The 25156-nt window shown below is 43.3% G+C and overlaps 1 protein-coding gene and 1 long non-coding RNA gene across 7 annotated transcripts in view; one reads left to right on the top strand and one right to left on the bottom strand.

The window, feature by feature from the left end:
- The first annotated feature begins 3005 nt into the window (after positions 1–3005).
- Positions 3006–25156, top strand: part of GTF2I (general transcription factor IIi) — a 79478-nt gene continuing 57327 nt past the window's right edge. For 5 of the 6 annotated variants that reach the window (XM_011995229.1, XM_011995232.1, XM_011995233.1 and 2 more), the window contains exons 1-6: positions 6401–6722; positions 9185–9323; positions 17310–17444; positions 18966–19149; positions 19325–19353; positions 24169–24223. In XM_011995229.1, the coding sequence (XP_011850619.1) occupies positions 6537–6722; positions 9185–9323; positions 17310–17444; positions 18966–19149; positions 19325–19353; positions 24169–24223 (728 nt within the window). In that variant the 5' untranslated portion in view covers positions 6401–6536. Of the gene's footprint in view, positions 3170–6400; positions 6723–9184; positions 9324–17309; positions 17445–18965; positions 19150–19324; positions 19354–24168; positions 24224–25156 lie in introns of those variants that run through there. The other variant, XM_011995230.1, reaches the window with a different exon arrangement.
- Positions 6431–25156, bottom strand: part of LOC105550332 — a 41988-nt gene continuing 23262 nt past the window's right edge. Inside the window, exons 3-4 of the long non-coding RNA XR_001007692.1 lie at positions 18929–19099; positions 6431–6766 (exon numbers count right to left, since the gene is read on the bottom strand). This is a non-coding gene — a long non-coding RNA (uncharacterized LOC105550332). The remainder of the gene's footprint in view (positions 6767–18928; positions 19100–25156) is intronic.

Below are 25156 nucleotides of genomic sequence, written 5' to 3' on the forward strand. Positions count from 1 at the left end.
CAGAAGTATTTCAGAGAATATCCTAAAAAATATTAAGAATCTCAGTTTTTGTTAGAGTAATGATAAGGTTTGTAAAAATCTTCAACACGCTCTTCCTTTCACTCACTATAAAATGTATTTTTTTGTCTGGGTGCAGTGGCTTATGCCTTTAATCCTAGCACTTTGGTAGACTGAGGTGGGAGGATCATTTGATCTCAGGAGTTCGAGACCAGCCTGCGCAACATATTGAGACCCGATTGCTACTAAAAATACAAAAAATTAGCTGGGCATGGTGCTGCGAGTCTGTAGCCCCAGCTGGTAGGGATGCTGAAGTGGGAAGATCGCTTGAACGCAGGAGGTGGAGGCTGCAGTTAGCGGTGGTGGTGCCACTGTACTCGTCCAGGCAACAGAGTGAGACTTTGTCTCATAAAACCCAAAACCAAATGTTTTTGTGTGCTGTTTGGTATTAACAGCAAGGAATCAGTTAATTACAGCAGAAGTAGTCAAAAAGAAAATTTTATGGAATTAGTTATTGGCTTATTTTGAGGAAGAATGGATCAGAATAGCAAGGACACGGATAAACCTAATACCTGAAATGGATCTCCAACAGGAAACTCAAGAGGATTTTAAAGAATGGCTAGAGTCTGGTTTCAGAGATAAAGAAGGCATCATGTATACAGTAGCCGACCAGAATCAGAGATAACCAGTGAAACAGCAACAGGCCAGTTGAGTTCATCTTTGAAACTCATGAAGGAGAATTAAAATCAAATCAGGGAAACGAAAGGTGAAGTCAAAAAACCTTCAGAATAGAAGAACTGAAGAGATTGAAAAAATGGGAGGCCGGGTGCGGTGACTCATGCCTATAATCTCAGCACTTTGGGAGGCCGAGGCGGGCGGATCTCCTGAGGTCAGGAGCTCAAGACCAGCCTGGCCAACATGGTGAAGCCCCATCTCTACTAAAAATACAAAAATTACCTGGGTGTGGTGGTGGGCGCCTGTCATCCCAGCTACTCGGGAGGCTGAGGCAGGAGAATTGCTCGAACCCGGGAGCTGGAGATTGCAGTGAGCCAAGATCACACCACTGCACTCCAGCCGGGGCAATAGAGTGAGACTCCTTCCCCCCATCAAAAAAAAAAAGTAAAAATCATACCTGTTTGCATTCCTTGTGAGCACAGAACAAAATGTCCTCATTTTACCTGGTTTAATTCTGTTTGTTTTTTGTTTAACAGCCTCTTTTATTGGGAGACCTCTGAGTTTTGATGTGTCATGACAGATAGGATAGGTCATATCCTGGTGATTTGTGGTTCATTGCTGGTGACATCAGAAAGTAAAGTCAACCAGGAAAAGATTCCATGGGCCCAGCTCAGGTGGCTTCTGAAGCACCACCTCCATCAAGGAGCTCTTCCTGGGGTCCATGTGGACTCCATGTTGCCTGCTCTCCCACTCAGGGTTGCTGTGCTTATTATACAAGATGGCCAATAAAGCATGACATATTCAATAAATGTTCATTTCCTTCTCTTTGTCCAACCCTTCTTAAGTTGAGGGCATTCATAAAAGGTATTGAGCATTTCCATTTATAGACGAGGCGACTGAGTACAGCCCCCGAGGGCACGCAGCGAGGTGGTTGTCTGCTGAACCCATACCTCAGCTCTCTAGGCGTGTGGTCCCGTGAGGACCAGTGCATCAGGTGCTTCCTAAGCTGGCGTCACCTGCCTGGCCCGATGCCTCCTCAGGTGTTCATTGTTAATGCCACCTCCTGATGGCAGTTTTTTTCTGGGAAGAGGAGAAAAGAGAGGAAGCCGTCCCCAAGTGAAGGGTGCAGCGAAGGCTCCACGAATAGTTTCAACTAAGGACTGTCCCACGAAGGAACTTCGGGACGAGCAAAGAACAGTGAACTTCCGGTGTGACCCGGATGCACCCATTTCCAGAGAGCAGGAAGCACAGAGAAGGCCCGTGGGTCGCCGCCAGGGTGCTTTCCATCCTGCAGGGCTCGCTGTCTGCCCTGTAAGTTCTGATAAAGACATAGGACCTTCATCACCAGGGGCACCCCGTGGGCTGTTGCTGTGGCGTCTGTCCCCCATTTCTTACACACATGGAGTGTGATTGTTACTAATGGAGCGTGTCCAGGTTCTTGGCATTTTGAACAAAGAATTGGACAAAAGGCACAAAGCAAGGAATGGAAGAAGCACCTAAAGCCGAGATTTACTGAAAGTAGAAAGTATACTCCACAAAGGGGTGGGGCTGAGCCTAGGGAAGATCCCCTTCACAGAATTTCCTGGGGTTTAACCACCCTCTAGAGGTTTCCCATTGGTTACCTGTTGTACACCCTATGTAAATGCAGTAGTGGCCTGCAAGCAGTCTGATTGGTTGTGAAAAACAACCAATTAGAGGCTGACTTGAAGTTACAAAGGTTATACCCTATGCAAGCATCTGGTTGTGGAAAGCAACCAACCAGAGACTAAAGTGAAGTTACAAAGTTACAGTTGATGCAAATGACGACTTGCCCTGCCGGCCTCCTATAATGCCAGCACTTTGGGAGGCCGAGAGGCGTGGATCACCTGAGGTCACAAGTTCCAGACAAGCCTGACCAATATGGTGAAACCCCATCTCTACTAAAAATACAAAAAGCCGGTGTGGTGGCAGTTGCCTGTAATCTCAGCTACTCGGGAGGCTGAGGCAGGAGAATCGCTTGAATCTGGGAGGCGGAGGTTGCAGTGATCTGAGATAGCACCATTGCACTCCAGCCTGGGCAACAGAGCCAGACTCTGTCTCAAAAAAAAAAAAAAAAAAGAGGCCGGGCGTAGTGGTTCACGTTTGTAATCCCAGCACTTTGGGAGGCCGAGGTGGGTGGATAACCTGAGGTCAGGAGTTCCAAACCAGCCTGGCCAACACGGCGAAACCCCATCTCTACTAAAAATACAAAAATTAGTTGGGCGTGGTGGCGGGCACCTGTAATCCCACGTACTCATGAGGCTGAACAGCAGGAGAATCGCTTGAACCCGGGAGGCCGAGGTTGCAGTGAGCCCAGAACATGCTGCTGCACTGCAACCTGGGCGATAGAGCGAGACTCCATCTTAAAAAAAGAAAAAAAGACCGGGTACAGTGGCTCACGCCTGTAATCCCAGCACTTTGGTAGGCAGAGGCGAGCAGATCACGAGGTCAGGAGATCAAGAACATCCTGGCTAACACGGTGAAACTCCGTCTCTACTAAAAAATACAAAAAATTTGCCGGGCGTGGTGGGGGGCGCCTGTAGTCCCAGCTACTCCGGAGGCCGAGGCAGGAGAACGGCATGAACCCAGGAGGCGGAGCTTGCAGTGAGCGGAGATCGCGCCACTGCACTCCAGCCTGGGCGACAGAGCGTGACTCCGTCTCAGAAAAAGAAAACGAAAAGACTTGGTCGCAGTCAGTCTGATTGGTTGCAGGAAGCAACCATCAGGGGCTGAAGTGAAGTTACAAAGTTATGCTCCTGTGCAAACGTCTGATTGGTTGCAGGAAGCAACCAATCAGAGATACTTTCAATTTTCCGTCTGGGACGCAGCAAAAGTGGGAGTGGTGGTTTGCAAACTGAGTAGCCTCCCATCCTTTTGTTTGTTACTTAAGTGTGGCAAGTTAGGGTTTTCCTGTTGATTTAGTTCTGGAAGTCAGCATGAAAATTGGCCTTAGGTTCCCTGCTTCCAGACCTTATTCTCCGGCCTCATGATGACTTGATAGCAGACTTATGGCGATTAAAGATGAGAAGAAATGGTAACAGCAGTAGGCAGAAAATTGCCCTAGTTTCATGTTCTGACTATGATAGTGGCTACATGACCTTGACAAATCACTGCATTTGTAAAATAAGAACACATCTCTGTTTCCTTTCACTGGGGAATTAAAGGAAAAGTGAGATTGTGAAGAAATACCATGAACTTTCAGAAATAATGAAAGTGTATGCTAAGTGAATGTCTAATTATAGAAACGTATAATGCCTTTGTTGTCCATTTTGCCCTGAGCCACATTTTAATGCAAATTTACTTAGACTTGGGGGAGAAGGAGAGGGAAAGAAAACCAAACAAACTCACTTAGTCTTATCCAAGAGAAAAAAGAATGGGACCTACCTAGGCTGTTAGAGCAAATAATTTCTGTAATTTACCTATTCACTAGCTTGGTAACTGCTGTTACTTCCGTCTCTAGCCAGGGAACCTTGTTTTGGGAATCAGATTTGCTTCCGTTTGTTCAAATATATGGGGATAATTGTTTTCTTTTTTTGTTTTGTTTCTTTTTTAGAGTCTTACTTTGTTGTTCAGGTTGGAGTGCTGTGGTGCGATTTTGGCTCACTGCGACCTCCACCTACAGGACTCAGGTGATTCTCGTGCCTCAGCCTCCTGAGTGGCTGGGATTACAGACGGTACACCACCATGCCTGGCTAATTTTTGTATTTTTAGTAAAGACAGGGTTTCGCCGCATTGCCCAGGATGGTCTGGAACTCCTGGCTTCATGTAATCCACCTGCTACGACCTCCCAAAATGCTGGGATTACAGGCATGAGCCACTGTGCCTGGCCAAGTGTCAATTATTTTTTGACTGTTGTTTGTATTTATTTATTTATTTATTTATTTTTGAGATGGAGTCTCACTCTGTCGTCTAGGCTGGAGTGCAGTGGTGCAATCTTGGCTCACTACAACCTCTGCCTCCTGGGCTCAAGCAATGCTCCTGCCTCAGCCTCCCAAGTAGCTGGGATTACAGGTGCACACCACCATGCCCGGCTATTTTGAATTTTTAGTAGAGACAGGGTTTCACCATGTTGGCCATGCTGGTCTCGAACTCCTGACCTCAAGAGATCCACCTGTCTCGGCCTCCCAAAGTGCTGGGATTACAGGTGTGAGCCACCACGCCCAGCTGATTATGGTTTTTATTATAAAGCATAACTTCCTAAGTGTGTATGCTTCATTACTTGTTGATGTCTAAATCTGGCCTAGTAGTCAGTGCACATGGTAACAGATGGTAAAGCTAGATCACAGTCTTTAATAATAGGGAAATAGAGCATCCTCTTTAATAATAGGGAAAAGATTTACTGACATTTTTAGGCATAACAGTTTTCTGTTGACAGCTCCTCAATAGCTTGTCCATGTTCTCCAGAATCCTGGGGCTTTCCTTAAGGAATACTCGGGTGTTGTCAGTAAATTAATTTATGTTTTTACAGTTACTATTCTTGTTTCCAGTGTTTAATTTTTAAATTTTTCAGTTATCCTTCCATATTAAGTTTATTTAATTATTTAATCTCTGAAAGTAGAATTAATTCAACTAAATTAAAAGGGACAGTTTTTAATAGGCATCTAATTTGCATGCTATTTACAGAAAACCTTTTTAGTATTTCAGTTTTAGAAATTTGCTTTAGATTTTGCCATCTTAGTATGTCTTTATATGGTGTATTGTTTTGGTTTTATTTTGGTAAAATATACATAATTTTTTTTTGTTTTTTGTTTTTTATTTTTGTGACAAGGTCTCACTCTGTCACCGAGGCTCAAATGAGGTGGGATGATCTCGGCTCACTGCAACCTCCGCCTCCTAGGTTCAAGTGATTCCCCTGTCTCAGACTCCTGAGTAGCTGGGATTACAGGTGCCCACCACCCTGCCTGGCTAATTTTTGTATTTTTAGTAGAGACGGGGTTTTGCCATGTCGCCCAGGCTAATCCCGAATTCCCGACCTCAGGTGATCCACCTGCCTTGGCCTCCCAAAGAGCTGGGATTGCAGACATGATCCACCACAACTGGCCAGTATGTTTTTTTATGGTGTATTGTCTTGGTTTTATTTTGGTAAAATATACATAAGATAACGTTTACACTACCGTTTTTTTTGTGTGTTTTGGTTTTTGTTTTTGAGACGGAGTTTTGCTCTTGTCACCCAGGCTGGAGTGCAATGGTGCGATCTCTGCTAACTGCAGCCTCCGCCTCCTGGGTTCAAGCAATTCTTCTGCCTCAGCCTCTGAGTAGCTCGGATTACAGGTGCCCGCCACCACACCCAGCTAATTTTTGTATTTTTAGTAGAGACGGGGTTTCGCCATGTTGGTCAGACTGGTCTCAAACTCCTGACCTCAGGTGATCTGACTGCCTCAGCCTCCCAAAGTGCTGGGATGACAGGTGTGAGCCAACGTGCCTGGCCAGAATATGCTGTATTATAAAGAATCTTGCATGTTACTTGATGCCTGTGATCTGTTTTCTTAGTAAGAAGAGGAACTCTCCACTCAGCCTCAGTTCACTGCACCCACTCTTTTCTGTATCAGGATGTTCAGGGGAGAAGAGAGCTTGGCACCTCTTTCCTGTGTTGAGTTGTGGTTGCCTGTCACTGGGTTTTAAAGTGCCTTGCCTCCTCTTCCTGTTACTTGGGAGAAATTTCACTGATTGACTCAGCCATCTGGATTTATTTTGGGTGTAATGTTGATGTAATTTTATTGAAATAACACTAAATAGAAAGTTAGGGGATGGATCTTTATCTTATGAGGGTGTGGGACAAGTCAAACACTTAGTTTCTGAACCTTATTTTTTTCTCTAGTGCAAGAAAACTGCAAATTAGGCCACCCATGAGGGGCCCTCACAGCTTTGGCTATGGGTTTAGGACACCGGTTTTCTACCACTCACTTTCTTCTTACTTCTCTTGCACAGGGATCATGGCCCAAGTTGCAATGTCCACCCTGCCCGTTGAAGATGAGGAGTCCTCGGAGAGCAGGATGGTGGTGACATTCCTCATGTCAGCTCTCGAGTCCATGGTGAGGTCTTGTGTTCCATCATTCCATAGTTGGGTAGGCCTGTGCTCTAGATAAGGTTGATTTGTTTTTGTGGAAGATAGAATTTTATGGTTTTTAGTTTTAATGAGTAGTTTTTCTTTTCTTTTTATTTTGAGACAGAGTCTTGCTCTGTCGCTCAGGCTAGAGAGCAGTTGCAAGATCTCAGCTCCCTGCAACCTTTGCCTCCTGGGTTCACACGATTCTCCTGCCTCAGCCTACCGAGTAGCTGGGATTACAGGCACCTGCCACCACACCCAGCTAAGTTTTGTATTTTTAGTAAAGATGGAGTTTCACCATCTTGGCCAGGCCAGTCTCGAACTCCTGACCTCTTGATCCACCTGCCTCAGCTTCCCAAAGTGCCGGATTATAGGCGTGAGCCACCACCCCGACCAATGAATAGTTTTTCTTCTTGAATAATAGTTACGAATTTAAGCCTTTCACATCACATTTTATTATTTATTTATTTATTTGAGACAGAATTTTGCTCTTGTTGCCCAGGCTGGGGTGCAATGGTGTGATATCGGCTCCCTGCAACCTCTGCCCCCTGGCTTCAAGCAATTCTTATGCCTCAGCCTCCCGAGTAGCTAGGATTACAGGCACGTGCCACCATGCCCAGCTAATTTTTTGTATTTTTAGTAGGGACGAGGTTTCACTATGTTGGTCATGCGGGTCTCGAACTCCCGACCTCAGGTGATCTACCTGCCTTGGCCTCCCAAAGGGCTGGGATTACAGGCGTAAGCCACTGCACCCGGCCGAAATCACATTTTTATTACCATGCTTCAGAATCTTCTTACCTAAATGTTTAATTTTCCTATTTAATCTCAAATTTTTTTCTGCTATCACCTTAGGCAGTCATTTGTTTTGCAAGTGTTAACTTTGAATTTATGTATAATATTAGCAATTACTCAGAGTGAGATTGTATACTAGAATATGGTGCTTGAGGTTTTTTGTTGTTGTTGTTATTAATGGTTTTTTGTTTTTTTTTTTGATACGGAGCCTCACTCTGTTGCCAGGCTGGAATGCAGTGGCGTGATCTCAGCTCACTGCAACCTCCATTTCCTGGGTTCAAGCGATTCTCCTGCCTCAGCCTCCCAAGTAGCTTGGATTACAGGCGGCTGACTGCCACCACTGCCGGGTAATTTTTTGTATGTTTAGTAGAGATGGGGTTTCACCGTGTTGATCATGCTGATCTCGAACTCCTGACCTCCGGTGATGCGCCCACCTCGGCCTCCCAAAGTGCTGGGATTACAGGCATGAGCCACTGCGCCCCGCCTATGAATCTTATTAGGAAGCAAATTTCAGTAGATTTTGAGAATTCAGAGTATTTACTGTCAATGTGTTTTGTTTTTGTTATTTTTTTGACTCTCATGTCTCTGTATCTATTTTGAGAAAGCCATTCAAGATGCACATAAGGCCAGGTACGGTGGCTCATGCCTAATCCCAGCACTTTGGGAGCCCAAGGCGGTGGATTACCTGAGGTCAGGAGTTCGAGACCAGCCTGGCCAACATGGTGAATCCCTGTCTCTACTAAAAATACAAAAAAATTAGCTGGGGTAGCAGCATGTACCTGTAGTCCCAGTAACTTGGAGGCTGAGACAGGAGAATTGCTTGAACCCGTGAGGTGGAGGTTGCAGTGAGCCGAGACTGTGCCACTGCACACTAGCCTGGGCGTCAGAGTGGAACTCTGTCTCAAAAAAAAAAAAAAAGTGCCCATAAATATTTTGTTCCCAGGTTATTATGGTGGTGTTATTTTTTGGGGGGAAGACTGGAATCACCAACCTTTTAAATAATGTTATCAGTAAATGATCCAAGGTCTATTCATTAAATGGAATACTATATACTCTATAACATTTTTAAAGAATATTTAATCTTATAGAAATATATACTTAGTTAAAGTCAGTAAATACTCTGCCCACCTAAAAGTGATTCTGGCTGTGTGTACACAGGGGAATACTTCTGGAGGTAGGGATTATGTAATGAATGCTGTAGTGTGGGTTTCAGATCCCTCCTCCTTTTGTACTGATGGCACTTATTGCCGCAGGTGCCATGACTGTTTGAGCCACCTTTCACAAGTTTCTACTCTTTCCTTGGGGAGGGCCACGCCAGCTCCTAGCTCTGGGTGCAGCTACATCAGTGTTCAGTGCTTCCGCTGTCCAGCCCCGCCTGCATCCCACCTCCCAAGAGCTGTAAGACAGTGACCCCCAGCAAGCCTGTGTAAACTCTGAGTCTGCTTCTTGGGGGAATCTGATCTATAAGAGATTACAAGGGAATTCTGCTTTTTTTCCTTATAAATTCTGTGTTGTCTTTTGTTTAAAATCAGGCCAAAAACTATTTTGAAAGCGAAGTACCTTTAAAAAATGTTGTTAGATTTTTTTAATTCATCGAGCAGAAACGGTGCCCTTAAATGTCTGCATGTAACATAATATTTGCTGTTTGTATTATAGTGTAAAGAATTGGCCAAGTCCAAAGCCGAAGTGGCCTGCATTGCAGTGTATGAAACAGACGTGTTTGTCGTCGGAACTGAAAGAGGACGTGCTTTTGTCAATACCAGAAAGGATTTTCAAAAAGATTTTGTAAAATATTGTAAGCATTGTATTTTTATCTTTTGCATTTCATTAATTTTAAGCCTAAATATTTATAGGTAAGACAATTATATTTTCTTTCTTTTTTCTTTCTTTTTTTTTTTTGAGATGGAGTTTCGTTCTTGTTGCCTAGGCTGGAGTGCAGTGGTGCAATCTCGGCTCACCACAACCCCTGCCTCGTGAGTTCAAACGATTCTCCTGCCTCAGCCTGCCTAGTAGCTGGGATTACAGGCATGCACCAGCATGCCCAGCTAATTTTGTATTTTTAGTAGAAACGGGGTTTCTCCACGTTGGTCAGGCTGGTCTCGAACTCCCAACCTCAGGTGATCCGCCCACCTCGGCCTCCCAAAGTACAGGGATTACAGGCGTGAGCCACTGTGCCTGGCCAAGTTATATTTTCTTCTAAAGCAGGATGAGGTTTAAACTAGAAAAGATTTTCTGAAATGTTTATGGAGACATTTCAAAATGCTCCAAAGGAATCACCGAAATATGTCAGGATAGATACTGAAGAGTTAAGAAAAATGGTAATGTTTATTGTCCAGTGTTCCTTGCCTGGCTTTACTCTGGATTAATGAGATACATTAGAGAGAAGGTAATGAAGGTAGAGAAATTTTGAATAGATTAAAAGTTTTACTTAGGTAAGGAGTTACTTACTTTTTTCTTTCTTTTTTTTTTTTTGTGAGACGGAGTTTCACTCTTATCACCCAGGCTGGAGTGCAATGGCGTGATCTCGGCTTACTGCAACCTCTACCTCCCGTGTTCAAGCAATTCTTCTATCTCAGCCTCCTGAGTAGCCGAGATTACAGGTGCCCACCACCATGCCTGGCTAATTTTTGTAATTTTAGTAGAGACAGGGTTTTGCCATGTTGGCCAAGTTGGTCTCAAACTCCTGACCTCAGGTGATCTGCTTGCCTTGGCCTCCCAAAGTGCTAGGATTTCAGGCATGAGCCACCACTCTTGGCCTTTTTTTTTTTTTTTAGAGATGGGGTCTCGGTCTGTCACCAGGCTGGAGTGCAGTGGTGTGATCTCAGCTCACTGCAACCTCCACCTCCCATGTTCAAGCAATTCTTCTACCTCAGCCTCTGGAGTAGCTGGGATTACAGGTGCGCACCACCATACCTGGCTAATTTTTTGTATTTTTTAGTAGAGACAGGGTTTTGTCACGTTGATCAGGCTGGTCTTGAACTCCTGACTTCAGGTGATCTACCCACCTTGGCCTCCCAAAGTGCTGGGATTACAGGCATGAGCCACCACGCCCAGCCAGGAGTTCTTTTCTAGATAAAAATTTGGTGTGTTGAAAATCAGTTATTTACTGTGCAAATGAGTTTGTTTAAGCATATGCAAAATTAAACACTTCTCCTCCATTCCCTCAGTGGAATCACCTTATCACAGCCTTCAGTGAGTTTTGTAATTCTCATTTAGAGCAGTGGTGAGGTTACCTGACATTAGAACACAGTGTTGAAATTTACTATAGGGTGTTAATACTCACAGCCTTTCACAGTATGACAATTTTCATATCTGTGTTTAACCTAACACTGTTTGTAGGTTTTATGTTAACTGATTGATACAGCATTTTCTTTTTTTTTTTGAGATGGAGTCTTGCTCTGTCGCCCAGGCTGGAGTGCAGTGGTGTGATCTCGGCTCACTGCATGCTCCGCCTCCCAGGTTCAAGCCATTTTCCTGCCTCAGCCTCCCAAGTAGCTGGGACTACAGACACCTGCCACCATACCTGGCTAATTTTTTATATTTTTATTAGAGATGGGGTTTCCACCGTGTTAGCCTACATGGTCTTGATCTCCTGACTTTGTGATCCGCCTGCCTCGGCCTCCCAAAGTGCTGAGATTACAGGCGTGAGCCACTGCGCCCAGCCTGATACAGCATTTTCTTAAAAACATGGGAAGGGAACAAAAAAGCTAGGGTATCTATAGGCACATAATATATATAAGCATACCTCATTTTTTTTTGCTGTTGTTTTTGTTTTGAGATGGAGTTTTGCTCTTGTTGCCCATGCTGGAGTGCAATGGTGCGATCTCGGCTCACCACAACCTCGGTCTCTTGGGTTCAAGTGATTTCCTGCCTCAGCCTCCTGAGTAGCTGGGATTACAGGCATGCTCCAGCACGCCCGGCTAATTTTGTATTTTTGGTAGAGACGGAGTTTCTCCATGTTGGTCAGGCTGGTCTCGAACTCCTGACCTCAGGTGATCTGCCCGCCTTGGTCTCCCAAAGTGCTGGGATTATAGGGGTGAGCCACTGTACCCGACTGGGCATACATCATTTTTTTTTGTGCCTGGCAGATACTGCGGTTTGCATAAATTGAATATTTGTGGCAACCTTTTGTCAAGTCTGTTGGTGCTGTTTTTCTGGCAGCATGTACCCACTTCGTTCTCTATGTCACATTTTGTTAACTCTTGGCATAGCACTAGTTCAGACTTTTTCATGACTATTGCTTCCGCTGTGGTGGATTTTTTTTTTTTTTTTTGAGACGGAGTCTCGCTCTGTCACCCAGGCTGGAGTGCAGTGGCCTGATCTCAGCTCACTGCAACCTCCACCTCTTGGGTTCATGCCATCCTCCTGCCTCAGCCTCTGGAGTAGCGAGTAGCTGGGACTACAGGCACCCACCATCTCGCCCGGCTAATTTTTTGTATTTTTTAGTAGAGATGAGGTTTCACCGTGTTAGCCAGGATAGTCTCGATCTCCTGACCTTGTGATCCACCCGCCTCGGCCTCCCAAAGTGCTGGGATTACAGGCGTGAGCCACCGCACCCAGCTTTTTTTTTTTTTTTTTTTTGAGACGGAGACTTGGCCGGACTGCAGTGGTGCGATCTCGGCTCACTGCAATGTCTGCCTCCTTGGTTCAAGGTATTGAGATCAGTGATCTTCGATGTTACTGTTGTATTGGGAGTCCTCAAATGCACGCATATAAGATGGCAAACCTAATTGGTAAATATGTGTTCTGACTGCTTCACTAATCGCCTGGTCCCCCATCATTCCCTCTCCTCAAGCCTCCCTGGTCTCTGAAACACAATATTGAAATGAGGCCGGCCAGGCGCAGTGGCTCACACCTGTAATCCCAGCACTTTGGGAGGCCGAGATGGGTGGACCACGAGGTCAAGAGATCGAGACCATCCTGGCCAACATGGTGAAACCTCGTCTCTACTAAAAATACAAAAATTAGCTCGGTGTGGTGGTACACACATGTAGTCCCAGCTATTCAGGAGGCAGGAGAATCACTTGAACCTGGGAGGCGGAAGTTGCAGTAAGCCAAGATTGTGCCACTGCACTCCAGCCTGGGCAACAGAGCGAGACTCCATCTCAACAAAAAAAAAGAAAGAAAAGAAAAAGAAATTAGGCCAATTAATAGCCCTATAGTGGCCTCTGAGTGTTCAAATGAAAGGAAGAGTTGCAGGCTGCTCACTTTATATCAAAAGCAGAAATGATGAAGCTTAGTGAGGAAGGCATGTCAGCAGGTGAGGTAGGCTGAAAGCTAGGCTGAACAGTTAGCCAGGTGGAGAATGTATAGGAAAAGTTCTTGAAGGAAATGAAAAGTGCTGCTCCAGTGAACGCTCAAATAATAAAGCAAAACAGCTTATTACTGACAGGAAGAAAGTTTGAATGGTCTGGATAGAAGATCAAACCATCCACAACATTCCGTTAAGCCACAGCGTCATCCAGAGCGAGGCCCTAACTCTTCAATTCTGTGAAGGCTGAGATGGGTGAGGAAGCTGCAGTAGAAAAGTTGGAAGCTAGCAGAGGTTGACTTATGAGGTTTAAGGAAGGACACAGTCGGCTGGGAGTGGTGGCTTGCGCCTGTAATCCCAGCACTTTGGGATGCCAAGGCGGGTGGATCGCCTGAGCTCGGGTTCAAGACCACGCTAGGCACCCTGGTGAAACCCCGTCTCTTCTAAAATACAAAACATTAGCCAGGCCTGGTGGTGTGCACCTGTAGTCCCAGCTACTCTGGAGGCTGAGGTACAAGAATTGCTTGAGCTCAGGAGGCGGAGGTTGCGGTGAGCTGAGATCGCGCCATCACACTCCAGCTTGGACTCTTGAGACTGTGTCTCAGAAAAAAAAAAGGAAAGACACAGTCTCTATAACATAAAAGTATAAAAGTGCAAGGTGAAGCAGCAAGTAGCTTGATGTAGAAACTGCAGCAAGTTCTTTAGAAGATCTAGCTGAGATAATTTATGAAGATGGCTACACTGACAAAACAGATTTTCAATGTAGACACAACAGCCTTATATTAGAAGATACTGTCTAGGACTTTGCTAGCTAGAGAGAAGTCCATTCCTGGCTTCAAAGCTTCAAAGGACAGACTGAATCCCTTGTGAGGGGCTAATGCTGCTGGTTACTTTGAAGCCATGCTCATTTACCATGCTGAAAATCCTGGAGTCCCGAAGAATTACACTAAATCTGCTCTGCCTGTGTGTGCTCTCTTGATAGAACAATAAAGCCTGGATGACAGCATATCTCTTGATAGCATTGTTCACCGAATGTTTTAAGCCCACTTTTGAGACCTACTGCTCAGAAAAAAAGATTGCTTTCAAAATATGACTGCTCATAATCACTCACAGAGTCCTGATGGAGGTGTATAAGGAGATGCATGCCATTTATTTTTATTTATTTATTTATTTATGTATTTATGTATTTTTTGAGACAGAGTTTTGCTCTTGTTGCCCAGGCTGGAGTGCAATGGCGCGATCTCAGCTCACTGCAACCTCCGCGAACATTGTTGAAATGATAACAAAGGATTTAGAGTATGACATAAACTTAGTTCATAAAGCAATGGCAGGGTTTTGGAGGCTTGACTCCAATTTTGAAACAAGTTCTACTGTGGGTAAAATGCTATCAAATAGCGTCATACTACAGAGAGATCTTTCATGAAAGCAAGAGTCAATGTAACTTTTATATGCATTGGGAAACCAAAATATTTGTGTGACCTTACTTTATACTTGCGTTATTGTGGTGGTCTGGAATTGAACCTACAATATCTCCCGCAGATGCCTGTATGCCACTCAGGTCTGAAGTTAAACTTCTGATGTCAGTTTAGATTAAATTGGGATACATTCAGCAAATTATTAGTGAATAAAAAGTTTTGTTAATTCACGAATTTTAATTCCCAATTGTATTTTTAATTTCTTTTAAAAACTATCCCCTGCCACTGTATTCCTCCCTCGTCCCCCACCCCCATGCTATAATCTTCTGAGCTTTATGTTAGTAACCTATTTTTAAAATGTTGTCAATATTATAATGTTGAGAAATGTTCAGGCATTGATTATGTTTCTGTGTTTCTTTATACTAATAATGCGGTTTTGATTGTGTGTGTATCAGCTGCCATCTGCCCCATCGATACCATAAGCCTGCCCGCAGCTGTGCTTATTCTCCCCTTCCCTGTCCTGCCTAGCTTACAGGGTTCTCCACTGGTTAGAAGTAAGCATTAAGGGCGCTGTCCTCAGTTGCAAGCTGTGGTCACTGTCCATCAGTATTCATACTTTGTTTTCATTGCTAATAATTTATTTTTTTAATTTTTTGTACTTTTTTTTTTTTTTTTTGAGAAGGAATCTTGCTCTGTCACCCAGGCTGGAGTGCAGTGGCGTGATCTTGGCTCACTGCAACCTCTGCCTCCCAGGTTCAAGCGATTCTCGTCTTAGCCTCCCGAGTAGCTGGGATTACAGGCACGCAGAGCTAATTTTTGTATTTTTAGTAGTAGGGTTTTACCATGTTGGTCAGGCTGGTCTCAAAATCCTGACCTCAAGTGATCCACCCGCCTTGTCCTCCCATAGTGCTGGGATTACTGGCATGAGCCACCATGACTGGCCTCATAGTTAATAATTTGATCCATGGAGAATGGTTTCTGTAATTCTCCTTTTTCTCTCTCTCTTTTATTTTTTAAATTCTCCTTTTTCTCTTTTTTTTGAGACAGAGTCTCACTATCGCCCAGGCTGGGGTACAGTGGGGCGATCTTGGCTTATTGCAACTTGTGCCTCCCAGGTTCAAGCAAGTCTCCTGCCTCAGCCTCCCAAGTAGCTGGGATTATAGATATGTGCCACTACACCTAGCTAATTTTTGTGTGTGGTTTTTTTTTTTTTTTAAGTAGAGACGGGATTTCACCATGTTGGCCAGGCTGATCTTAAACTCCTGACCTCAGGTGATCCGCCCTCCTTGGTCTCCCAAAGTGCTGGGATTACAGGCATGAACCACTGCATCCAGCCTAATTCTCAAGTACCTCTTACTTGTTTGTATAAAGTACTTTGCAGATAAAGAGCAATTACTGGCCTTCTGAACATAATCAATAGGTTTAGGAGGCAATCACAGAAATTCTTCAGGAGAATTCTGAGCCCTTTTCTGAGATTTAGAAAAGCGTTGTTCAGCAGAAAGAAGTGTCATGTGAGTTACTCACATAATTTAAAACTTTCTAGTTAGAACATTAAAGAAGAATAAAGAAAAACAAGTGAAATTCATTTTACTGGTAATACTTTAACTTATCTAAAATATTTCAAATGTAATCAATTTAAAAATTATTAAAGGGGTGGGTGCAGTGGTTTATGCCTGTAATCCCAGCACTTTGGGAGGCAGAGGTGGGCGAATCATGAGGTCAGGAGATTGAGACTATCTGGCTAACATGGTGAAACCCCGTCTCTATTAAAAATAACAAAAATTAGCTAGGAGTGGTGGTGCACACCTGTAATCCCAGCTACTCGGGAGGCTGAGGCAGGAGAATCGCTTGAACCTGGGAGGCGGAGATTGCAGTGAGCTGAGATCATGCCACTGCACTCTAGCCTGATGACAGAGCAAGACTCTGTTTCCCAAAAAAAAAAAAAAATTAATGGATTAATTTGTCATACTTTTTTTGTACTAAGTCTTCAAAATCCATTGTGTATTGTACACTCATGAAACATCTGAATTTGGACCAGCCATGTTTCAAGTGCTACTTGTATCTATTTGTTATCCTGCTAGACTTTGTAAGCCTAGAATTTTTTTTGTGTTGATAATCTTCTCATTTAAATTTGTAGCCAATACAAATTTTCTTTTTAAAACTAGTACAAGGGTACTAGTATGTAGTATTTTTAGCTATAGCTACACTTATTTCAGAGATGGTCACTATTTCATATTACTTTCATTCATCTCATTTACGTATTTTAGATTTTTATTTGAAGAGTTCCCTTTTAAATCTCTGTCTCCCTGCCTTTTATTTTTTATTTTTTGAGACGGAGTCTCGCTCTGTCACCAGGCTGGAGTACAGTGGCGCAATCTTGGCTCACTGCACCCTCCGCCTCCCGGATTCAAGCGATTCTCCTGCCTCAGCCTCCCAAGTAGCTGAGACTGCAGGTGTGCGCCACCACGCCCAGCTAATTTTTGTATTTTTAGTAAAGATGGGGTTTCACCATGTTGGCCAGGATGCTCTCGAGCTCTTGACCTTGTGATCTGTCCGCCTCGGCCTCCCAAAGTGCTGGGATTACAGGCGTGAGCCGCACCTGGCCTTTTTTTTTGTTTTCCTTTTTTTAAAATTTACGAGACAGTCTCCCTCTGTCACCTTGGCTGGAGTGCAGAGGTATGTTCTTGGCCCGGTCATAGCTCACTGCAGCCTTAAACTTCTAGGCTCAAGCAATCACTTCAGCCCTCAAACAGCTAGGACTGCAGACACGCACCACTATACCTGGCTAGTTTCATTTTTTTGCAGAGATGGGTCCTTGTTCTGTTGCCAAAGCTGGTCTTGAACTCCTGGGCTCAAGCAATCCTCCTGCTTCAGCCTCCCAAGGTGGTGGGATTACAGGCTTGAGCCCTTGGGCTTAGCCTCTTTTTTGCTTTTATAACAAATCACAAATGACTAATAAATGTTAAAGAATACTTAAGAAATATTTTTTCCTGTTAGAATACATGTTAAAAATAGTTTTCCCTGTTAGAATGCAGGAAAACGATTTTTACTAAAAAACAAATATTAAGGTAATGGATATGGATCTTTTTATTATTATTATTATTGTTTTTTACAGGTGTTGAAGAAGAAGAAAAAGCTGCAGAGATGCATAAAATGAAATCTACAACCCAGGCAAATCGAATGAGTGTAGATGCTGTAGAAATTGAAACACTCAGAAAAACAGTTGAGGACTATTTCTGCTTTTGCTATGGTAAAAACAATACTTAATTTTTCTAAAAGATACATTATATAATTGAGTTTTCTAAAGGGGAGATTAATTGATTTGAAAATTATATGACACACATTTTCACTGATTGAATGGATTAGCAATAAATAACCTTACTTTCTTTTTTGTTTTTGTTTTTGTTTTTGTTTTGAGACGGAGTCTCACTCTGTCACCCAGGCTGGAGTGCAATGGCATGATCTCGGCTCACTGCAAGCTTCACCTCCCGGATTCACACCATTCTCCTGCCTCAACCTCCCGAGTAGCTGGGACTATAGATGCCCACCACCACACCCGGCTTTTTTTTTTTTTTTTTTGTATTTTTAATAGAGACGGGGTTTCACTGTTTAATAGAGACGGGGTTTCTCCTGACCTCATGAGCCGCCTGCCTTGGCCTCCCAAAATGCTGGGATTACAGGTGTGAGCCACTGTGCCTGGCCCTAGCCACCACGCCCGGCCGTAGCCACCGTGCCCAGCCCTGCAATAACCTTACTTTCTTCCACTTCCATTTTGAAGGAACCCAGGAAGAAATGTCACCAGTAGAGCTGTTTCTTTCTTTCTTTCTTTTTTTGAGATGGAGTCTCGCTCTGTCACCCAGGCTGGAGTGCAATGGCACGATCTCGGCTCACTGCAACCTCCGCCTCCCAGGTTCAAGTGATTCTCCTGCCTTAGCCCCCCCAAGTAACTGGGATTACAGGTGTCTGGCACCATGCCCGACTAATTTTTGTATTAGATTTTAGTAGAGATGTGGTTTCACCATATTGGCCAGTCTGGTCTCGAACTCCTGACCTCAGGTGATCCGCCCACCTTGGCCTCCCAAAGTGCTGGGATTACAGGCGTGAGCCACCATGCCCAGCCTAGCTGTTTCTTTCTAATATGCATGCTCATCTCTCCAATTCCCTGCAAAGCCACCTTTTGTTACTCTTGTCCCATCATAAAACGAAGCTCTTAACACGAAAACAGTCAAAGGAGGAGATTGAGGTTTTACTGTGGGGTCATAGGTGTAAATCAATTCTCTGGAATGGGATTTTCAGTATGTGTGAGGCTCACTGCCCAATAGGTTGACAGTATATATTCATTTGTGAATGGGAAGCTTGTGTTTACCTGATAAGTTTTCAATGAGAATATTAGCTGAAATATTCCTGATATTTTATGGTAATGGTTGGATGTGCTGGGCTTCTATATTCTGAGGCCAAATTGTACCTGAGAATATGCCAGGATGGGACCATCTTCAAGAAAGGCAATAGTGCAAGAAACCAGCCATTGCTCTTTCTGTGTAGTTTTTAAAGTAAAATATTGTATCTACTTTTCATTTTGGCCCTTTGGATCAGTTTCAGGTTTAGACCTTCTGCTGATATGGGGAGCTAGAATGCTGTAGTATTAATTAATTTTGAAATCACATATTATAAGAAATCATGGATGTCCTTATTAAGCCACAATAAGCTAGCGATGATTTCGTTTTTTAATCTTACCATTGAATGATGTTCATCTGCTTTTCACCTCCCCCAGGGAAAGCTTTAGGCAAATCCACAGTGGTACCTGTACCATATGAGAAGATGCTGCGAGACCAGTCGGCTGTGGTAGTGCAGGGACTTCCGGAAGGCGTTGCCTTTAAACACCCCGAGAACTATGATCTTGCAACCCTGAAATGGATTTTGGAGAACAAAGCAGGGATTTCATTCATCATTAAGAGGTGAAGTGCTTTCTCCCTTTGTAGCCATCAACAGTTGATTCATATAAATTTGAATATTCAGCTTATGTTAATAGAGTTTTAAAATTCATATTTAACACAGAAGTCATTTAAATGTATGTGCTACAATAATTTTGTGTATTCATATGGAGTTTTGTTTTGTTTTGTTTTAATGCAGACCTTTCTTAGAGCCAAAGAAGCATCTAGGTAAGTAAGAGATTCACTTCCTTGATAGCTGGCTAGCCTCCGTTTTGCTAGATTTTAATACACTTCAATGGTTTCTGTTTTATTTTCTTTGAGAATATGATGTCAGACATTTTTGGATGGGCTGTTTAGATGTTTATATAATCCACGAAAGGTTCATTGAGCTAAAAAAGTGGAGACTTGTTTTTTTGTTTTCTTTTTTTTGAGATGGAGTCTCGCTCTATCGCCCAGGCTGGAGTGCAATGGCGCGATCTCGGCTCACTGCAACCCCCGCCTCCCAGGTTCAAGCAATTCTCTGCCTCAGCCTCCCGAGTAGCTGGGATTATAGGTGCTCGCCACCACACCCGGCTAATTTTTGTATTTTTAGTAGAGACGGGGTTTCACCATCTTGGCCAGGCTGGTTTTGAACTCCTGACCTCATGATCCACCTACCTCAGCCTCCCAAATTTCTGGGATTACAGGCGTGAGCCACCGCGCCCAGCTGTTTTTTTGTTTTCAGCTTCGCTGCTTGTTTTCTGTAGAAGATCATATGTCTGCCCTCACTTAGCAGAATTATGAGTAGGATTTAATTGACCTAATGTCATTGACTAGGCAAGGCATTGTTGGGCACAGCATTGGGTGGGGAGGGGATATGCATCTGTGTATCAGCATTACAACTGTTTAGAGCTGAGAGTCTCACGAAGAGAGAAAAGTCTGTAAAGTGAACATGGCAGGAGCATCACATCCCTACTGCAAGAATGGTTCTGAGAAAGGGCTGTGGATATTATTGGAGGTTGGATACCTTTATAGTTCGGGGAAGAGTTCATGAGGAAGAGAGCATTTCTATGGGCCCTTGAGGAATGATGAGGATTTCAGCTTCCTTTAGGGAAGTCTAGCCATTTCATTTGAAGGGAAAACAGGATAAAGAGTGGTATCCTTTAGAGCCAGGTTTATTTGAGACTTTCGGAAGTAAATAACCAGTATCACTGGAATACTCTTAACCATGTAAGGATGAAAGGAAAAAATTATATATACATAAACATACACATTGTATTTTCTATTAACCTTTGTTTTATTCTCATTGTGGTGAAAAGATTAATTTTTTAGCAGATTTATTGAGGTATAATTGATACACCATAAAATTCACTTGTCTTATTTTATTATTATCTTTTTGAGACGGAGTCTTGCTCTGTTGCCAAGGCTGGAGTGCAGTGGTGTGATCTCAGCTCGCTGCAGCCTCCGCCTCCCAGGTTCAAGTGATTTTCCTGCCTCAGTCTCCAGAGTAGCTGGGATTACAGGTGTGCGCCACCACGCCTGACTGATTTTTTTTGTATTTTTAGTAGAGATTGGGGTTTCACCATGTTAGCCAGGATAATCTCAAACTCCTGACCTCAAATGATCCACCTGCCCCGGCCTCCCAAAGTGCTGGGATTACAGGCATGTGCCACTGCGCCCAGCCAAATTCACCTGTCTTAAGTATATAATTCACTAATAGTAGATTTACAGTCTTAAAATGTTTTTAAGGGTTTTTCATCCTTCATCACAGTCTAATTTTGGGATGTTTTCATCATCCCTCTGTTATTTCATGAATGTTGTAGAAATGGAATATGTAGTATGTATCCTATTGAAATGAGCTTTTTACACTGAGCATCATTCACTCGAGGCTCATTGAGCTTGATGGGTGTATCCGTAGTTTCTTTTTATTGCTGAGCACTAATTATTCTATGACAGGAACATATACCGCCTGTTGATCCAATCATCAGTTTATAGATATTTTGGTTGTTTCTACCTTTGGGTATTGGGAATAATGTTACAGTGAACATACTTGAGCAAGTTTTTGTCTGGACATATTCCTTGATATCTCTAGGATTTACATAGGAGTGCAATTACTAGGAATAGGGTAAATTTACGCTGAACTTTTTTTTTTTTTTTTTTTAATGAGATGGAGTCTCGCTCTGTCACCAGGTTGGAGTGCAGTGGCACGATCTTGGCGGCTCACTGCAACCTCCGCCTCCTGGGTTCAAGAGATTCACCTGCCTCAGCCTCCCAAGTAGCTGGGATTACAGACACGCGCCACCATGCCTGGCTATTTTTTGTATTTTTAGTAGAGATAGGGTTTCACTATGTTGGCCAGGATAGTCTCAATCTCTTGACTTCATGATCAAGGGAGGCCTCCCAGAGTGCTGAGATTACAGGCGTGAGCCATCGCACCCTGCTACACTGAACTTTGAAGAAACTGACAAGCTGTTTTCCAAGGTGGCTATACCATGTTATACTCTAGCAGCAGGATAGGAGGGTTACCCCCACATTTCTGCCAACTTACTTCTTGATTTTAGCCATTGTAATAGGTATGATGTGGTATCTCATTTTTGTTTGACTTTTTAAAATTTCTCTAGTGATTGTTGATGTTGTGTTATCTTTTACCTTCTTTTTTGAGACAGGGTCTCACCCTGTTGCCCAGGCTAGAGTGTAGTGGTGCCATCTCAGCTCAGTGCAGCCTCAACCTCCCAGGCTCAAGCAATCCTGCTGCCTCAGCTTCTCAGTAGCTAGGACTACAGGCGTGCACCACCATACCCAGCTCATTTCTGAACCTTTTTTGGTAGAGAAAAGCTTTTGCGTGTTGGCCAGGCTGGTCTGGAACTCCTGAGCCCAAGTGATCCACCTGCGTCGGCCTCCCAAAGTGCTGGGATTACAGGCTTGTGTTATCTTTCATTGTGCTTATTGGTCATCCATACATATTTTTTGGATAAATATCTATTTAGGTCCTTTTAGGTCCTTTTCCCATTTAAAAATTGGGTTTATTTGTCTTTTTATTATTGAGTCTTAAGAGTTTTTTATATAGTCTTGATATAAGTCCCTAATTGATGATTTGTTAAATTTTTTTTTTTTTTCTTTTTGCGATTGGTGTCACTCTGTTATCCAGGCTAGAGTACAGGATTTGGGAATATTTTCTCCAATTCTAATAAATCTACATTATTCTTAAACTGTGTAACTTGTCTTTTTCACCTGCTTGGTAGTATCTTTTGAGACAGAAACGTTTTAAATTTTGATAAAAACCAGTTTATTCTTTTGTCACTTATGCTTTTTTGTTGTTGTTGTTGTTGTTTTTGAGACAGAGTCTCACTGTGTCACCTAGGCTGGAGTGCAGTGGCGTGATCTCAGCTCACTGCAACCTCCATCTCCTGGGTTCAAGCAATTCTCCTGTCTCAGCCTCCTGAGTAGCTGGGACTACAGGTGCCCACCACCATGCCCGGATAGCTTTTGTATTTTTAGTGGAGATGGGGTGTCACCATATTGGTCAGGCTGTTCTCAAACTCCAGACCTCAGGTGATCTGCCCTCCTCGGTCTCCCAAAGTGCTGGGATTGCAGGCATGAGCCACTGCGCCCGGCCCTCACTTACGCTTTTGACTTCATGTTTAAGAAACCATTGCATAACCCAAAGGCATGAAGATTTGACTTCCATGTTTTCTTCCGCAAGTCTTATAGCTTTGGCTCTTATATTTAGATCTATGGTTCATTTTGACGTCATTTTTGTATATTGCACAAGGTAAGGGTGTAAATTCATCTTTTTGCACGTGGATATCCTTTGATTCCAGGATAATTTGCTGAAAAGACCGTCCTTTCCCTCGGGATATCCTTGTCATCTTTGTTGAAAGTCATTTGACCCTATGTTTATTTCTGGACTTTCTACGTAGGAGATCAAGTTGTGTGAGAATCAAGACAATTTACCACTTCCTTTGCAGTCTAAGTGCCTCTTATTTCTTATTCTTGTTGCTCTGGCTAGAATATAAATGTCAAACAGCATTGGTAATAGCAGACATCATCTTGTGATATTAGTAGGAAAGGATTTTGACCATGAGCTATGATGTTAGTGGTAGGATTTTTGTGTAAATCTCTTTTAAGAAGGAGAAATATTTGTCATGTTTATGTTGAATTTTAGACTTAAAAGTTTTTTTATTATTTTTATTTATGTGTTTATTTATTTTGAGATGGAGTCTTGCTCTGTCGCCCAGGCTGGAGTTCAGTGGCGCATTCTTGGCTCACTACAACCTCCGCCTCCCGGGTTCAAGCAAATCTCCTGCCTCTGCCTTCCGAGTAACTGGGATTACAGGCACCTGCCACTACACCCAGCTAATTTTTATATTTTTTAGTAGAGATGGGGTTTTACCATGTTGGCCAGGCTGCTTTCGAACTCCTGACCTGAAGCAATTTACCCATCTCAGCCTCCCAAAGTGCTGGGATTACAGGTGTGAGCCACCGCACCCAGCCTAATCTCAGCACTTTGGGAGACCACAGTGGGAGTCTCCCTTGTGTCCAGGAGTTCAAGACCAGCCTGGGCAACATAGCAAGATCTAATTTCTACAAAAAATAGAAAACAATTAGCTGGGAGTGGTAATGCATGCTCCTGTAGTCCCAGCTGTTCAGGAGGCTGAGGTAGGAGGATTGTTTGATCCTCGGGAGTTGGAGGCTGCAGTGAGCTATGATCATGCCACTGCACACCAGCCTGGGCAACAGGGTAAAACCCTGTTTCTAAAAAAAGAAAAAAAAAAAAAGAAAAAGAAAAATGTGTATCATCATTTATACATCAGCAGAGTCATATTCTCCATATTCCATCTTACTAGACAAATGGTATGTGTCTGCATTTCTCTCACTGATGAAAATAGAGCTTTTTCATTCAAGGAGGGTGTGGTTGGGTGAAGGGATGAAAAGCAATGTTTGTTCTGGTGTGATCCAGAGCTGCAAAGCCTAGTTCTACCCCATTCATTCTATATTTAAAGGCTTTAGAAGTATTATATTTGAAATGTTGCAAAACTAACGCGAGTTTTTTTTTGTACGTAGGTGGTCGTGTGATGGTAACAGATGCTGACAGGTCGATACTATCTCCAGGTGGAAGGTAAAACCTAATTTCATTACTGCTGTTTAACTCCCACATCTCAAAAAGTTTTAGTTGTTAGATAATTGAAATATTAGAATATTAAAAAGGCCTTATGTCACACATCTTAAAGTTTAATAGGTAAGGATATCATTTGGAGATCTTGTGAACATGCCCTCTTTGACTTGGTATTTCTGAATAGTAGAGTTCCTGGGAAAAGCCAGCGGCATTGGTCACACTGTGAATTGGCCTTAGAGTGGTATTTGGAAGTTAATATGCTGTTCTGTAGTATTGTATTGTACTGTTTTCCCCAAAAGATAGATAGAAATTAAAGTACTAAGTTCAGTTGATAGCTCTTTTTTTTTTTTTTTTTTTTTTGAGATGGAGTTTTGTTCTTTTTGCCCAGGCTAGAGTGAAGTGGCGTGATCTCAGCTCACTGCCACCTCCACTCCCCCCTCCCCTGGGTTCAAGTGATTCTCCTGCCTCAGCCTCCCAAATAGCAGGGACTACAGGCATGTGCCACCACACCCGGCTAATTTTTTTCTATTTTTAGTAGAGACGAGGTTTCACCATGTTGGCCAGGCTGGTCTTGAACTCGTTAACCTCAGGTGATCCACCCGCTTCCATCTCCCAAAGTGCTGGGATTACAGGCGTGAGCCACCGCGCCTGGCCCTATAACTCTTAATATGCTACTCTGTAGTATTTTATAGTACTTTTTTCCCCAAAAGATAGATAGAAATTGAAGTCCTAAGTTCAGTTGATAACTTTTTTTTTGGAAACAGTCTCCCTCTGTCACTCAGGCTAGAGTGCAGTGGCATGATCTCAGCTCACTGCAAGCTCCGCCTCCTGGGTTCAAGTGATTCTTCTGCCTCAGCCTCCTGAGTAGCTGGGACTATAGGCAAGCGCCACCATACCCGGCTAATTTTTGTATTTTTAGTAGAGACGGGGTTTCAC

The sequence above is a fragment of the Mandrillus leucophaeus genome, unplaced genomic scaffold (genome assembly GCF_000951045.1).
Source record: "Mandrillus leucophaeus isolate KB7577 unplaced genomic scaffold, Mleu.le_1.0 Scaffold479, whole genome shotgun sequence".
In the NCBI taxonomy this organism is placed as follows: Eukaryota; Metazoa; Chordata; class Mammalia; order Primates; family Cercopithecidae; genus Mandrillus; species Mandrillus leucophaeus.